Source organism: Tachysurus vachellii, chromosome 10 (genome assembly GCF_030014155.1).
Source record: "Tachysurus vachellii isolate PV-2020 chromosome 10, HZAU_Pvac_v1, whole genome shotgun sequence".
Taxonomy (NCBI): Eukaryota; Metazoa; Chordata; class Actinopteri; order Siluriformes; family Bagridae; genus Tachysurus; species Tachysurus vachellii.
Window position 1 is genome coordinate 9,716,624 of NC_083469.1, and position 17,067 is coordinate 9,733,690.

At 43.2% G+C, this 17,067-nt stretch overlaps 1 protein-coding gene across 1 annotated transcript in view; it reads right to left on the bottom strand.

Annotated features, from left to right (window-relative positions):
* The window catches only part of trappc12 (trafficking protein particle complex subunit 12), a 28,554-nt gene that overhangs the window by 3,858 nt on the left and 7,629 nt on the right, over window positions 1-17,067 (bottom strand). Inside the window, exons 4-9 of the mRNA XM_060879280.1 lie at window positions 10,792-10,905; window positions 9,160-9,298; window positions 6,512-6,624; window positions 6,358-6,430; window positions 3,863-3,936; window positions 2,438-2,536 (exon numbers count right to left, since the gene is read on the bottom strand). Of these exons, the coding sequence (XP_060735263.1) occupies window positions 2,438-2,536; window positions 3,863-3,936; window positions 6,358-6,430; window positions 6,512-6,624; window positions 9,160-9,298; window positions 10,792-10,905 (612 nt within the window). The remainder of the gene's footprint in view (window positions 1-2,437; window positions 2,537-3,862; window positions 3,937-6,357; window positions 6,431-6,511; window positions 6,625-9,159; window positions 9,299-10,791; window positions 10,906-17,067) is intronic.

Genomic DNA, 17,067 nt, shown 5'->3' on the forward strand with positions numbered 1-17,067 from the left:
CCCTCGCACACGCCCTCGCACACGCCCTCGCACGCTCGCACACGCCCTCGCACTCCCGCACACGCCCTCGCACTCCCGCACACGCCCTCGCACTCCCGCACACGCCCTCGCACTCCCGCACACGCCCTCGCACTCCCGCACACGCCCTCGCACTCCCGCACACGCCCTCGCACTCCCGCACACGCCCTCGCACTCCCGCACACGCCCTCGCACTCCCGCACACGCCCTCGCACTCCCGCACACGCCCTCGCACTCCCGCACACGCCCTCGCACTCCCGCACACGCCCTCGCACTCCCGCACACGCCCTCACACTCCCGCACACGCCCTCACACGCCCGCACACGCCCTCACACTCCCGCACACGCCCTCACACTCCCGCACACGCCCTCACACTCCCGCACACGCCCGCACACTCCCGAACACGCACTCACTCACTCTCACACGCACTCACACACGCCCTCACACACGCCCTCGCACACGCCCTCGCACACGCCCTCGCACACGCCCTCGCACACGCCCTCGCACACGCCCTCACACACGCCCTCACACTCCCGCAGTTGGTCCATTTCCCTTTTCCTGTCCGGCTTGCTCTACTTCCTGGAAATACTTCTCTGCAGTTTTGATGTCTCCAATCTTGCAACAGAATGAAATACACACTGAGTGAACAGATCAATCAGAATGCTGGAGCATCTGCAGCTTTTCAGTACACCTAACATTCACAAGGTTTTGGTGGTAAATCACAAGAAATCACGCACTCACGCGCGCTCACACACTCGCTCACACACTCGCTCGCACACTCGCTCGCACACTCGCTCGCACACGCCCTCGCACACGCCCTCGCACACGCCCTCGCACACGCCCTCGCACACGCCCTCACACTCCCGCACACGCCCTCACACTCCCGCACACGCCCTCACACTCCCGCACACGCCCTCACACTCCCGCACACGCCCTCACACTCCCGCACACGCCCTCACACTCCCGCACACGCCCTCACACTCCCGCACACGCCCTCACACTCCCGCACACGCCCTCACACTCCCGCACACGCCCTCACACTCCCGCACACGCCCTCACACTCCCGCACACGCCCTCACACTCCCGCACACGCCCTCACACTCCCGCACACGCCCTCACACTCCCGCACACGCCCTCACACTCCCGCACACGCCCTCACACTCCCGCACACGCCCTCACACTCCCGCACACGCCCTCACACTCCCGCACACGCCCTCACACTCCCGCACACGCCCTCACACTCCCGCACACGCCCGCACACGCCCGCACACTCCCGCACACGCCCGCACACGCCCGCACACTCCCGAACACGCACTCACTCTCTCTCACACGCACTCACTCTCTCTCACACGCACTCACTCTCTCTCACACGCACTCACTCTCTCTCACACGCACTCACTCTCTCTCACACGCACTCACTCTCTCTCACACGCACTCACTCTCTCTCACACGCACTCACTCTCTCTCACACGCACTCACTCTCTCACACGCACTCACTCTCTCTCACACGCACTCACTCTCTCTCACACGCACTCACTCTCTCTCACACGCACTCACTCTCTCTCACACGCACTCACTCTCTCTCACACGCACTCACTCTCTCTCACACGCACTCACTCTCTCTCACACGCACTCACTCTCTCTCACACGCACTCACTCTCTCTCACACGCACTCACTCTCTCTCACACGCACTCACTCTCTCTCACACGCACTCACTCTCTCTCACACGCACTCACTCTCTCTCACACGCACTCACTCTCTCTCACACGCACTCACTCTCTCTCACACGCACTCACTCTCTCTCACACGCACTCACTCTCTCTCACACGCACTCACTCTCTCTCACACACACTCTCTCACACACACACTCTCACACACACTCTCTCTCACACACACTCTCTCTCACACACACTCTCTCTCACACACACTCTCTCTCACACACACAAAGAATTTTCTCACATTACTGCGAAAGTGAAATGTCCACTGTTCACGTTCCAGTTGCTAGAAATGTACTGATTTACAAATGTACTGATTTACTGATGTACTGATTTACAAATCACTGACATTGTGATCCATCTCCTTAAACATCACCCCATCAAAGATGATCACTTTTATCATTGTGTAAATGAGCTGTTACAGTAGATTTGATACCATATTAGAACTAGCCCATTAATATAAACCTGATATACTGTTCAGTCACTACTACAGACACAGCTCTGGTTATTAAATGAATGAGTAATCAGACCTGAGAATTGAACAGTGCTGTAGTTTAATTATGAATATGCCAAATTAAAGAAGTACTATAATCAATCACTACTGTGACCTAGTGCCTGTGCAGGTAAGTCTTAATGTGGACACTCCTTGTTGAAATGACCAGTGAAGCCTTGCAGAGACGGCAGATGTTTCGCCTCCTCTCACCTGTAGGAAGATGCGTCCTATTCCACTCAGCAGCTGCACACTCTGCTGTGGCTCATACTGGATGATGGAGTGATACGTCTCAACAGCCAGCACATAGTCCTGTGTGTGTGAGAAGGTGGACAGTGAGAAGAAAACATGAGAGGCCGACAGCAGCAAACGCAAAGCAGTAGTTTAGGTGGCATTACTTAGAAGTTGCAGAATTATAATAAGATATGTTTAGCCAGCAGATGGCACTGTAGCACTGGGCTTTAGTGTTGACTTCTTTTAAGACAAATGAGACAAGCTAAGTGTAATACACCCATCCAGTTTTGGGGACATTTCTCCTGCTGAAAACAAGGCTGCATTTTCTGAACCTTACTGAGCCAACAGTCATGAGAATCCCGATGACACTTTGGATCGGAGGAATGATGCATTGCTTGAAAACAGGGCTTTTGATATGACCCAATATCCTACTGAAAGCTCATGTCTAGACGGTGGGACTGTGGATAGCGGTCAACCGGGTCAAGCAAACAAACGTAATGCCTCTCACTTTTATTAAAGCGTAGATAGGGAGGTACGGTACAAGTACCAGCTGTGAGTTTTCAAACTTCTTCCTAACCCTCTGCACTTCAACAAACAGCTTTAATCAAATCTCAAGTAGCTAAGAATATACTGGGGCAAACTGTATGATGATATAAATAAACAGAAGCATTGACAAACCTACACAATCCCAAGCTACACTTAAGTTTTTGCAAGTATAACAAGACAAAGGTCAGATATAATGAGCTCGTAGACATATTATTGCTAGCAATTAACTCCTTGCATTCGTATGATGGTATATTATAATATTTAAAGTATGGTATATATTGAGTGTAGCCGACCTGAAAACGTAGCAAGGGTGTCATTAAAAAGGAGTGCATGGTTCAATACATTTCATCTTGACTCTTAAGCTTTGTATAGAGTAAAGTTTGGTGGGTGAAAACAATGAAAGTCTGTGTGTCGGTCTCAGTGCTCGCAGAAGTGAATTGCTCTAATGTTTGATTTCATCGCACGCCACTCGCCGGCTCCACAGCACAACTCGAAGCACCTTGGGCACATTTTTAATGACTGTGATCACCGATATGGCTCTACACGCTCATTATAACACCATGTTATATCAGGCTACACTTACTGGCTGCTGTAGTAGCACGTTTTTGCAGGCTGTGCTTTGATTTCCATTATTAAGTGTTAAATACTTTTACGATGTTCCATCTGTCCTTTCAGGCAACGACGTACACTAAAAATATGTGGTATCGCATGCTGTTAGCTCAGCATTTATTACTAAATGTTTCCATGTCTTCTCATGCTGTGTAACACTGCAGTTGTACACATGGCATATGTGGCGCTCATATAAATGGAACTACGGTAGTGCATCTCAGCAGCAGCTCTCTCCCACCGCCCACATACCTTCATCATTAGCAGACAGTTTGCCATGGAGTACATCACCCGGCACAGACGTGACCTCCACAGCTGAATAGAGGCTGGGAAAAAAAAGGGAGATAAAAACGGGAGACAAAGAGAGAGAAAGAGAGAGAGAGAGAGACAGAGAGAGATTGAGAAAACAGGCTAACCAATTGCATGCCAATTTCCCTCCTCCTCATCACACCCTTACCCCTGTCCAAACCATCAATTATTCTTCAGCGAGAGGGAATTATGAATTATGAGGAAAAGACACTGCGACAATCACATTCATTCCTCCCTCCGGCTGACTGTAGGCACCATCAGTGAACGCGTGTGTTCTCTTATAATTTCTGTGTGTGTATGAATGTGTGTGTTGCGGCTTTCTGCTTGTGTACATCAACTGAGAGCTGCAGCTACACAGCATCTGGTGACATCAAACGACTACAGTGAGATACAGAGAAATGAGGCTACCATCTTACCCTGCTATCTGTGTGGGGCTGAAATGAGAAAAGCTACACAAGATGAAAGAAAGAACAGAGAGTGTTGCTAATGAGTTGTTCAGGATGACAGACGACGCATTTTCCGTCTGTAACAAATAGCTCTAGTTCGACGATTTGTTTAAAAAGAAAAAAAGCAATAACAATACGAATGGAGAAAATGATAGACAAAATCTATTTGGGGAAAAAAGATAGCTCAAATTCTGAAATCGTTATACTGGTTCTGTTATTAGACATTCTAAAAACACTTGTCCCATTTCTACTGAATAACACAAAGTTCTCCTTTCTCTCTCTCTCTCTGTCGACAGTGTGTGAGGTGTAAGCTCGGCATCTGTGCACATAGATGCCAACATCGCTAACAAGAAAATCCTAGGTGGCATAGAGGAAAAAAAAAAACAACTGAATCTTACCACAAAAATACCTGTAAATCCTGGAGGATGAGCTGGATAGAACACATACACACACACCTCTCTCTCTCTCTCTCTGATATATATCACATATGACTGCAACCTAATCACTAACTTGTCCATTTGTTTTACCAAAGAGCCACAGCTCTGCCCACTTGTTTTCTATTGTCTCATAGGATTGAATTCATAGGTCAAATTTGAAAGATTTCAGTTGACTAACTGCTTCGGTCCTTTCCCTTTCAGTGAATTGCATTACCAACCGTGAGGATGTTATTTGTGTATGTTCTAAGCCGTGCTGTAAAGAAATAAGCAGAAAAGTGTCGTTGTCATAGGACTGAGTGAGAGACTATTTCTTGTAACGTACCTCTTACTAAACTTCTACTATCCTACTTGGCGCTGCAGGTTTAACAGATATAACAAAAAGCACCAAACGGATTTGAAATCATAACCTCGCTTCTTGTCGGATCGTCTCTCTAGGCATTGTTTTATGGAGTGACTTTGGCCTATGAAAAGAGCTTCCCAAACTCAGACTCTGACGAGAGGGCTACTGGTCATGTGCTGAGAGGCAAGCATTAGTGCTGAGCTGCCACGCTTTATTCCAAGCTCAGGAGTAAGGTTGAGGGCAGCAGATGGGGGGGCAAAAATGGCATGAAGCTGCTGGGTTGTCAGCACTCAGCAGCTTCTCTAGAGACACAAGTGTGTCTGATGGGAAGCCTAATACACTCTTCAGCAGGAACACAGGTGATGGGAAGGATATAAAGGAGGAGGGAAGGACGAGTGGGCCGTCCATGTGGGAGCTGGCATCACACACTCCAGTCCACTCCATACGCTATGTGTATACACACATTTGTCTTTATTCGCCACAGATGACACTGAAACACTGAATGTGAGAGTCAACTGAATATATAGGATTTATAGAGGTGTCTACATTGTGCCCTGATAGGAAAATCACCCCAGACAACATTTTAGTAAATACAGACTTATAGATTTACATATTTCTAATTCTTCTTCATTAAATTCTGTCATTTTTTTATTCTAGATGTAATTTTATTCTAAACTGTATTTTTTAATCCCCAAGGAAGAGTACAGTAAGAGGATTCTTACTTGTGAGAAACAGATATTAATAAAAAGCAGACCTGGAGTGTCAAAATGTGGTTAAAGGCTACATTTCTACTGACTCCACAAGTTTGCGCAAAAATAAATAAATAAATAAATAAATAAATAAATAAGATCCATTTTAGAGCAAATCCGTGTTAGCAGTTCACGTTGGCAAAGATCACAAATAAATTACATTTAAATAAGGACTAGAAATAATGTGGCATGTTAAATTTAAATATTCAGGATGTTAAGTATCTGCTTTCTGTATTTTTAAATATGTAAAGATTCGATTTTAAAATTCCCAGATTATCAATGTGGTGTCAGACTTTTGGACAACACCTTATATGTAATCCAGTTGCTGTGTTCTGGTGGATAATTGGTACAGCTTTTGCTTGTACAAGACAAGGTCATATCTTGGTTAAACTGCATAATGCATCGAAGTTGAAAGCACTTAAGAGATGATATACTAGTTGACAATGTACTCATTTGAATGCAGCACCTTGTCTGTTTTCCTGTGTGAGAGTCATCATGCTCCCGTCCTCAGCCAGTCCTTCCTCCAGGTTAGCCAGGATCTGTTTACAGAGCACACCGGTTTCAGAGCAGGACAATTACAACACTAGACATTGTGATCGGAAACTTCTGGACTCACTCACTTTCTGACAGATGCTTCTCATGCTGTGCAGGCGGTCCAGAGACTCCTGGGGCTTGTTTATGTACTGAGGCAGTTCAGCATGTAGCACACGCATGGAGAACGGTACCATTGAACCTGAACCGGTACAAACAGAACACAGTCAAGTCAATTACAAACACACCACAGACTTCCATGCTTCCTTTTCACCTAGCGATGCATGATAGTGTGTCAAATCCTACTATCATACTTATTTGTGTTGCTATTAAAATCATTATTATTTTTCTCAGTTCAGAATTAAAAATAAAAGTCAGTGTTTTATTTTCAGTGTTGTATTTATAACATACAAAATATTCATGCAAACTTACAAATGTATCATAATTACAAATTATGTTTGCACTGCACTTATACATTCATTTATATCACATTTACATTTCTGGCATTTAGCAGACCCCCTTATCCAGACTGACACAGCCTAAAAAGTGTTAAAGATTAAATTATATCAGCGCAACAAAGGTGTAAAATAAAATCTGCATCCAATCATGAGAAAAGGTATTTAAGGTGGCCAATTGCAAGTTGTTGTTCTCTTTGACTCTCCTCTGAAGAGTGGCAACATGGAGGCCTCAAAACAACTCTCAAATGACCTGAAAACAAAGATTGTTCAACATTATGGTTTAAGGGAAGGCTACAAAATGTTATCGCAGAGATATAAGCTGTCAGTGTCCACTGTGAGGAACATAGTGAGGAAATGGAAGAACACAGGTACAGTTCTTGTTAAGGCCAGAAGTGGCAGTCCACATAAAATATTGGAGCTTTGCACAAGGTGAAGCTGTATGGGAGAGTGATGCTAAAGAAGCCTTTTCTGCACACACGCCACAAACATGTGGTCACGTGTGGCCAGTGCTGGTACTGGGAATCTGGTTAAAGTTGAGGGTCGCATGGATTCCACTCGATATCAGAAGATTCTTGAGAATAATGTTTAGGAATCAGTCACAAAGTTGAAGTTATGCCGTGGCTGGATATTTCAACAAGACAATGACCCAAAACACTGCTCAAAATCTACTCGGGCATTTATGCAGAGGAACAAGTACAATGTTCTGGAATGGCCATCCCAGTCCCCAGACCTGAATATCATTCAACATCTGTGGGGTGATTTGAAGCAGGCTGTCCATGCTCGGCAACCATCAAACTTAAATGAACTGGAGATGTTTTATAAGGAGGGATGGTCCAAAATACATTCATCCAGAATCCAGACACTCATTACAGGCTATAGGATGCGTCTAGAGGCTGTCATTTCTGCTAAAGGAGGCTCTACTAAATATTGATGTGATTTATCTGTTGGGGTGCCCAAATTTATGCACCTGTCTAATTTCGTTTTGATGCATATTGCACATTTTCTGCTAATCCAATAAACCTCATTTCACTACTGAAATATTACTGTGTCCTTCAGTTATTTGATAGATCAAAATGAAATTGCTGATCCAAACACCCAAATATTTATAAATGAAAACAATGGAAATTGTCAGGGGTTCCTAAACTTTTGCATACAACTGTAATAAGTTTACATTAACACACAAGAAAAAAAAAAACCTTTCCCAGCTTAATCTTATACATCTGCACAAAGTAGACTGTCTTTTCTGCCTTGTTGTTTATTTTTTTTAGCACCCTGTCTAACCAACGTCCAAAACAGTGTGTGTGTGTTAACTAGTCTGTACAACTTCTTATAGCAACACACAAGCATTCTGACTGATAAACTTAAGAATAACATAATAACACTCAATATATAGTGCAACGAGTGTTGAAGAAATAAATATTAAATTACAATTATACTCTTAACGAACAAATTAACATGTCAACATGGTTGACAATCCAATAAAGTTAACACGTATGAAAGGGAAACTCAAAAGAATGATATCTAAGGCTTAATCTAAACCAATCAGACAAGCAAAGCCAAAAATCCGTGATTTCTTCTTAAGATACGGATAATTAATCCTTAATTACTTTCACCCCTCGATTTTTCCCATTTTCTTCTTTCTCTATCTCTCCGTCCAGTTGTGTGGCTGGATTTGATCAGGCAGCTCTTCGACGTGATTAATGACTGTGCTGACTTCCTGCCTCTTTAGACGAGTCGGTGACACGGTGTCCGGCGCTATGCTTCTCTACACAGTAACTGTTTCTATAAAACTGAAATACACTAGTAACCTGAGAATGTGGATTATCTTTGATTAGACTCGTTTTATTTAAAAGAAAAGCCACACACAAAGCTGTCTTCTTCCTCTGGATTTCTATTGTGCTAATCAGTGAAGTGTAACCTTGGAAGCATAAAAAAAAAAAAAAAAAAAATACAAACACTAATGCACAAAGAGACTAAATGGCTTGTGGCTATGACAAAACTCAATTCCATTCCTGTATTATGCATGTCTTACATGCATACCTTCAAACACATTATAATTCCATTAATGTCTCTTTCACGCTTTGCCTCCGTCGGTTAAAAAGGCTTTCAAAGCCTCCTCTGCACTTCAGTGTGAGCAAACTGCTCAAGCCATTCTTTCAATAAATGGGCACTCTTATCTGGGATTTTCTTTTGAACAGTGTCTTAATTCTCCCTTTTCTATAAATGAATGTGCTTTTTTTTTTAAGTTAAAAAAAGATGCATTCGGTCAGTAAAGATACCTCGTCTTCCAGGGTACACTGTAGGGTAGTACTCGTAGTAAAGGTCCGGCTGGTCCAGGTAACCAAACGGCTCAAACTCCATCTCGGCATTTTGGAAGAGGCTGAGCTTCACCAACAGAGCCAGACGCACAAACCATAACTGTGAGGAAAAAGAAAGCAGAAAGGATGTGTTAAAAAAAAAAAAAAAAATTATTAAAAAAAAACAAAAAGTGAAAACTGAAAAAATGACTTGTAGCGATTACTGAAGTTCTGGCACTATTCTGAACTTTCCTTAATAAAACCTGCACTTCTAAAATCCTTATAGTAGCAAGAGGAGAAAACAAACAGAGATGGTGCATCGAAGTTAGATGTATCTAAACACTTAATTGAACTCATTATGCTAATGTGCTTTCTGTAGCCTATAGGGCTAAAATGTTCATAATGAAAGTCAGGAGCTTTCCATTATCACAGAGAGTCAGCAGAGCGGAACCTATGCGTGCCACTGGAGGTCAGACATCAGAGAGGTGCAATGCTTTGATAGAGCTGACACGGCAGGGTTTCTCTCTCTGTGTGTGTGTGTGTGTGTGTGTGTGTGTGTGTGTGTAGCCAGAGAGCCCGGCCTGAGATGTGAGCTACTGTAATACTTCAAAAACAATCCACAACTGCCCCTTTTCCACCGAGGCAGTTTGAGTGCTGGTTCAGAGCCAGAGCCTAATTTAAAATCAGTTCTTTCTTTTTCGACACCCAAAGCACCGACTCTGAACCAGGAAAAGTGGTTCTTAAGTAATACCAAAACATTGATGGTCTAGACTTAAGAACAGTTTGCGTCAGGGGCTGGGGGCAGTTTTACTGTGAACAACAAGACAAAAGACAACGTCCCAACGCCATTTCTAAATCATTTTAAAGCAGGATTTGCCGCGTTTGGATGCCAGTGTAGGTTCGCAAAGCCATGAGCATTAACAGTAAAGCAACATCCGCCATTGTTGATGTGTTTGCCGCTGCTGCGCCCTGTGATGGCTCTCTCGCCCATGGAAAGGCAAACTGGTTCTTAGAAGGCTCGCCAGTGGAACCAACTTCCAACCAGCACCAGCACTAGCTCTGAACCAGCACCTGGTTCTTTCTGGTGGAAAGGGGGCAAACCTGTACCAGAAATAAAACACAGCCAGTTGACTAAAGTGTGTTTTGTGCACGTCCCTCTGGTTTCTCACCAGTTTAACCGATTCCCACCCACAAGCCAGCTCAGAGACGCATACAAGTTGTTACTGTTACTATGATTGACGAGAAAGAGAATATCATCCCTCCTACCCAGACAGCATGGCCAATTTTGCACGTTTGGCTCCTCGCTACTGATGGCTGTGGCATTGTGGAACTTTTTTTGTTCTCACGTGTGCATTTAAGATGCATTACCAATATAATAATTATTAACAACAGGCTACACGGAGTACTACATACTAACTGGGTGGAGTGATATCACCACCCCAAGATTGATTATTTTCAGTTATAGAACATACCAGGGTTTATTCCTCCAATACTGGTAGTGCTTAATGCTGCTAAAACCTTTAGTAAGTGATTATTCCACAGAGTCGCCAATCTGCTTGTAGCATGTGTTGTGCTGAGTTTGTGTATCCCAGGGGACCGTGGTGTTGTGCTCACCTGCAGCGTGTCAGTGGTATGGGTACTCGGTTGGCCGCTCTTGCCGTAGCCTTGGCCGTGAGCCGTCAGCAGTCTGCCAGTCAGGTCCACAGCTGCCCTCCAGTTCTTTGTGCCCTGGTTTGTGAAAACATGACATTATTTCATCTTATGTTCACAATGGACAAGCTGATGATTCTTGTGTGTGTTTGAGGACAATTCCGTCCCTTTGACATATACACTAAGCCAAACCTCCAAGCACAGGCTTTACTAGATCAGTGCCGTCCAGCAGAACATCATCATGGAAACAAAACCATCCATTTCTGTTATATTTCCAGTCTCTCAGACTACAGTGTTCTTCCCTCCAACCTCACACTCTGCATTACTATTTTTTTCGCTTATTCTTTCCCACCTCATGTATATTCTTCCCACATCCCTCTGAGCCCTGAGATTTGTGTCCTGCTCAGCCTCTCCCTGTGCCTCCTCCTATAACGTGTCTCTCCGGTTCTCTCTACAGCCCCGGTGCCTTTAAATCTTCATTAGGGTGGGAAATGAAGCTGAAAACGACTGGCAGGGAAACGGGCGAAAGCAGCTGCAGCCACTGAGACAGAACATAAAAAAGTCAAGGCAAGTGGAAATGGGGGTCCATTATGATGTACTGCAAATTCAGGGGTTGCAAGGTACTCACAAAATAGATAAAATAAAACATTTGTTTTATGCTTTGCGTCAAAAGGACACAAATATGATACTGCTGTACACTGTATTAAAATGCACCGACAGATGCAACTGGAATACATAGAATAGAATATACATTGGACAAACTTACTATGCTACTACAGATACACTCAGCATTTCATATTCATTAGGACGCTAAAGTCTTTAGGTGTAGTGGTCTATGTATAGACAAACATTGGTGTCAGCCTTGGTGCCTTGTACAAACTGATTTCTTAGCCAGGCTATTAATATTCATTTCTTATTTTCCTGGTGGATATTTAGTTTTAACAACCATGAAAAAAAAAAAAAAAACAAACAAACAAAAAACCCCACTGCTTCTGGTTTTATTTGGTGTGGCGTTTAACTGTAATGTGCTTCATCATGGGGTAATGCTATAACTATAGCATGAGCTCCTCGTTCTCATTCCCACTGCCTTCTGCACTACACACACTGGCTGTGGTGGGATCTGGCTTAGTATAGAATTATTTAACTAGTCGCAGATAAAGTAGCACAAATAATTGTTTTTTTCTGAATTAGGACCATACAAGTATGTGAAACTTCTGATGAAGCAGAGTACAAAGCCATTATAGAACTCTCCAGCTAACTCGACGCACAGACGTCTTGTGATTAATGGAAAACGAAGACACAAGCCAGACTCGAATGACTCGAGAGTTTTCCCAAGAGCTGAAACACTGCACAACAACCTGCTGCCTTTTTATTTGTTTCTGAAAAAAAAAAAAAGAATACAGAGCATTGTAGGAAATCGACAAGATGCATGGCATGTTAAGCAATTTGACCATGTAAACAGTGTCACACAGAATGCGATCAGCTAATGAGGGTTTAAACAAACCCATGAATTGAAAATAATATGCAAGTAGCCTATGCTGGTTGAAAGAGCAAAACAACAGACTGGTGCAAATCGTTTGGGGTTTCTATATACAGAGAGAGAGAGAGAGAGAGAGAGAGAGAGAGACAGAAGCTGGGAAGAAGAGAGGAATAAAGAACAACACCATGACTGCCCTTTCTATCAGGAAGACAGGAGAAGGGAGTGAAGCAAACAAACTCGGCAGCCTTGATGTATTTCTCTGTAGGCTCTGGTGCTCACACTCCCTCTCGAGATGAGATGGATGGCGGGTGCTCGGAGTTTAGCCGTGCTGTAATTGAAACACTCTTCACATTCTGTATTAGTGACTCTCAACCCTAAGGCACTCTCAGCCTGCTCTGGATTAGTCTTATTATCATGGGCTCTTCACAGGAAGAGGCTCGGAATTGCCAATGCGGTTCATGTTTGTACTGTCATCACATTAGAAATGAAAAAGTTGAAATCTATATATTATACCATGACATACTGCATGGCAGTCTAGGAAATCTTATGATGGTGGTTGGCGTGGCAAAATCCTGGTCAAAATATACTATCTTCCTAAACCACCACACTGACTGTTTCCCAAATCACCACACATTTGCAATATATAATATTTTAGGGGGGAAAACCCACCTGCCAAATTATTTACACGCTGAGTCACTTAGAGTACGATAAAGGCAGATAAAATACACAATACTGCCTCACACTTCCGGGGGTTATCCTCGTGCTTCAGGGGTTTTCCCCCCGGGCACTCCGGTTTCATCATCGGTTCAAAGACAACTGGCTGATTGGTGTCTGTAAATTGTCCGTGGTGAACGAGTGTGCTAGTATCATCATCAACATCAGCGATCATTTGACTTCAGCAGGAAGTGGTTAATTATGAGTCTGTAGTGAACTCGGAAATTGTGCTGACCCGTTAGTTCCTTCCTCAGGAGCTCTTGGTTGCTTAATTCCACGCACACACACACACACTCTCATTCACTCACACACTACGGACAATTTTTACGGAGATGCCAATCAACCTACCATGCATGTCTTTGGACCGAGGGAGGAAACCAGAGAACATGCAAACTCCAAACACCTATCGAACCACCAACCCTGGAGGTGTGAGGCAAACGTGATAACCACTAAGCCACCGTGCCCCAGTAACAAAATTTGAAACTTGAATTTTTTTTTATTCTGTGTCTATACTTATGTAAAGCTGCTTTGAGACAACATGAGTAGTTAAAAGTGCTATACAAATAACCTGAATTACAAATTGAATATAAGTGATGATCCACTAAAAACATGAACCTTGGAGTGATACTTGTTTCCCCTTATTCCACAGTTCTTTATAGCATACTGTTGATAAAGAAGGTCCTCCATCTTGCATAGTTAATGGATTAAATAGAATTCTTTCCTACAACTACTGATAAAATGTCAATAGTGTTGAGTACTGTTGTTTCTCCTGTAAATTCAATTCTGTTTGCACTCCTCAGAAAACTGCAAAAAAAAATAAAGAATAAACAATAAATACATAAATAAATAAATAATGACAAGCTCAAGTTTGTCTGTACTGTCTTCTGTTCTGCACTGTCTTGTTTGCACCAGATTGTACAGATGCACTTTATGTATCTAGGACTGCTTACTAAATCCTTAGCCCTGTCTTTGTTTTATATAGCACTATGGTCCTGGAGAAACTTTGTCTCATTTCGCTGTGTACTGCAACAGCTATATATGGTTGGAATGACAATAAAAGCTTCTTGACTTGACTTGCAACCATAAAACGACAGATACAACAACACAACACTGTACAATGCTACTTGGACAGAAACAGAGTGACCCGCTGTGCTGCAATACCAACCTCTGGACTAAGCTCTTTCTGAACAAGCCCTGCATCAGGTAGATCGACACAGAATTCGAAAAATGAAAGCGTCTTATTTCCTGCCTCACAGCCTGGAACTGTTCGATTAAAACCGCTGTGTTCTTTCATAATGAACTTGGGCCTCATGGGGAAAAGCCTCAATGACTAGACTTTGACAATTCCAACTACAGCGGAACTAATAACGGTTCTAAAAAAAAAAATCTGAAAAAACCCTACAGCATCTGCAACGCAGACTCGCATCCACCTGCTGACTTCTTTTTAGAAAACATGCCTCCCTAATGCCTAAGTGCAATTCACACTGCCCTCATCTGAACCCACACTTTATCGCTGTGCTTCAGAGATTCGGGACGTCTACACTCCGAAACACAAAGAGGAGAGGAGATGACCGTGCTGTTTGAGAGGAGAGAAAAAAAGGCTTTTTTTTTGCTCAGTGCAGGCTATTAAGAGGGAGTTAAGAACATTACAAAGAAACATCAGGCTACTCTGCAAATGAGGTTGAGCACCGGATCAAAACAGGTGATTTTGTTAAATAGTGCAGCTCCCTCATTGAGCACGATTATAAAGAAACGGATAAATGCACACTGTAACCATCAGCTTTTCCTGATGCACTAAAAACAAGAACCCGAGTGTGGATAAAAATGACAAAACGAATAAAACTTACCATTAAAAACCCTTGTTATGTCAATATACTAAATGATGATATAATGAATATATCTTTGGTAGTTCTTACTGAGTCAGTGCCATAAAAATCAATAGACTTTTGTAGCTTCAATGTTTATGCAGCCTGAGAAAAGAAATGCACAACTTTACTTTAGGTGGCACAAACGACCTCATTAGTTTCTGTTGGCACCAATCCGAAGCTTCTACCAGGAACCACTAATGTGGAATCTTTTATTTTAAACTGAAAGAATAAAGGAAGGAAAAAGAGAGGAAGGAAGGAAGGAAGGAAGGAAGGAAGGAAGGAAGGAAGGAAGGAAGGAAGGAAGGAAAGGCGGAAAAAGAAAAGTAAGGAAGGAAGGAAGGATGAACTGATGGATGGAAGGAAAAAAGAATGGAGGAAAGAAGATAAAGCAGATGGAACAAAGGAAGGAAGCAAGGAAGGATGGACGGATGGAAGAGCAGATGGAAGGAAGGAAAAAAGGATAGAAGGAAAAAAGGATGTATGAATGGATGGATGGATGGATGGATTCTAAGAAAGAAGAATGGAAGGAAAGAGGATGGAGAGAAAGACAGATGGAAGTGAAGAAAGGATGGATGGATGGATAGAAGAAAAAAGAACAGAATAGACAAGAGACAGATTGAAGGAAAGCAGGATGGATGGAAGACAGAACTGATAAAAGGAAGGATAAACAGAAAGGAGGAAGTGAGGAAGAAATTCAGTGATTATCCTGGTAAGGGTTGTGATAAGTGTGAAGTAGAGGTCTTCTCGGGTCTAAAAAAATGGACCCGACCTGAAGTGACCCGAATCACTTTTTACCTGAACCTGAACCTGCATAATTGGTTTTTTTTTTTAAGAAAGACCCGACCCGAGACAAACCCGAAAAAATTAGACCCGAGTCCGACCCGACAGAAATTTTTTTTAACCCGACTGGACCCGAATGTTGCATAACTCTACACTAAAGTAACTGCTACTGTGTGGATTCAAAATTGATTGACAGGTCTGTTTCAACGGAAATTAGCTTCCCGCCAGCCACACGTCGCCAGCCACATGTCGCAATCGGTCTTGGCAAAAAGAGGAGAGGTTGGAAAAGGACTCGAGTCGATGCACACACAAGATAAAGTAGTTCGGGTCTACTCTGGTCCGTTCGGTAAAAACACATTCATTTTAAATTACCCGAGACCCGATGCCGCTCTTACTAGACCCGAACCGTGTCCGAGGTACACGTAAAACTTTTAGACCCGAACCCGCTCGGGTCTCAGGTCGGACCTCGGGTTTTCGGATCTAAGTGGACCCGTGAAGACCTCTAGTGTGGAGCAGGAATAATGGGACACGTTCACACTTCAGGGCTCCACTGTACAGTCTAGATGAACACATTAAAAGAAAAATGTGTAGGTTTCTTTTCTGGTGACAAGAATCAGTACCTTGTGCACTGAAAACAAAACCAAACAAGCTATAACATTATGACATAACACAATGACAGATTAAAAGCTTAACTGGAACCACCTTATTAACTACACCAGAGTTTGGGTTAGTTCCAGATCATCAAAATTATATTCAGAGTAAATTGCCCAAGGGTCTTGTTGTTAGTTTCATCAAACTGCAGCAGTCGCATTTCCACAAACACTCTACTGTTTAACAGGAGTGATGATCAGATGGTGGCCTGAAGCCTGGATGTGGACTCAGCAAAGCAGTTCAGCAGAATCAAAAATGTAGCAAAGGTGATAAAGGTACAAAAAACAGAACTGATGACTAGCTTACTACTTTGGCTTATCCAAATACATACAGTGATTATACAAATTATTTATAATAAGGCTTGTAGACTAGTAGCAGGGACAGTTGAGGACCATAGCTCTATAGGGTCTCTCATTACTCTCCCTGTGTCTACTTTAAAACACATGACTTGTCTGTTGAATCTGTGGCACTGCTGAAAAACAGAAACTACAAAACATAGTATCTTTGACTTGTCTTATTTACTGCCATGAACTAATCACAAAGTAAGCATTAAAAGTAGTAGTTGTTATTAAGCATTGCTAGCTCTTTATCCAAACCTTTGCAAGCAGGGAATATTATGTAATGGGACCTTCACAAATTGTAGTTGAATGCCCCTAGATTACAGCATTACAGCAGACTAATTTTACGAAACCGAAGGCGAGACGTGATTTTGGGAATTTCTCGTTAACAATACTGGTTTATTCTCTA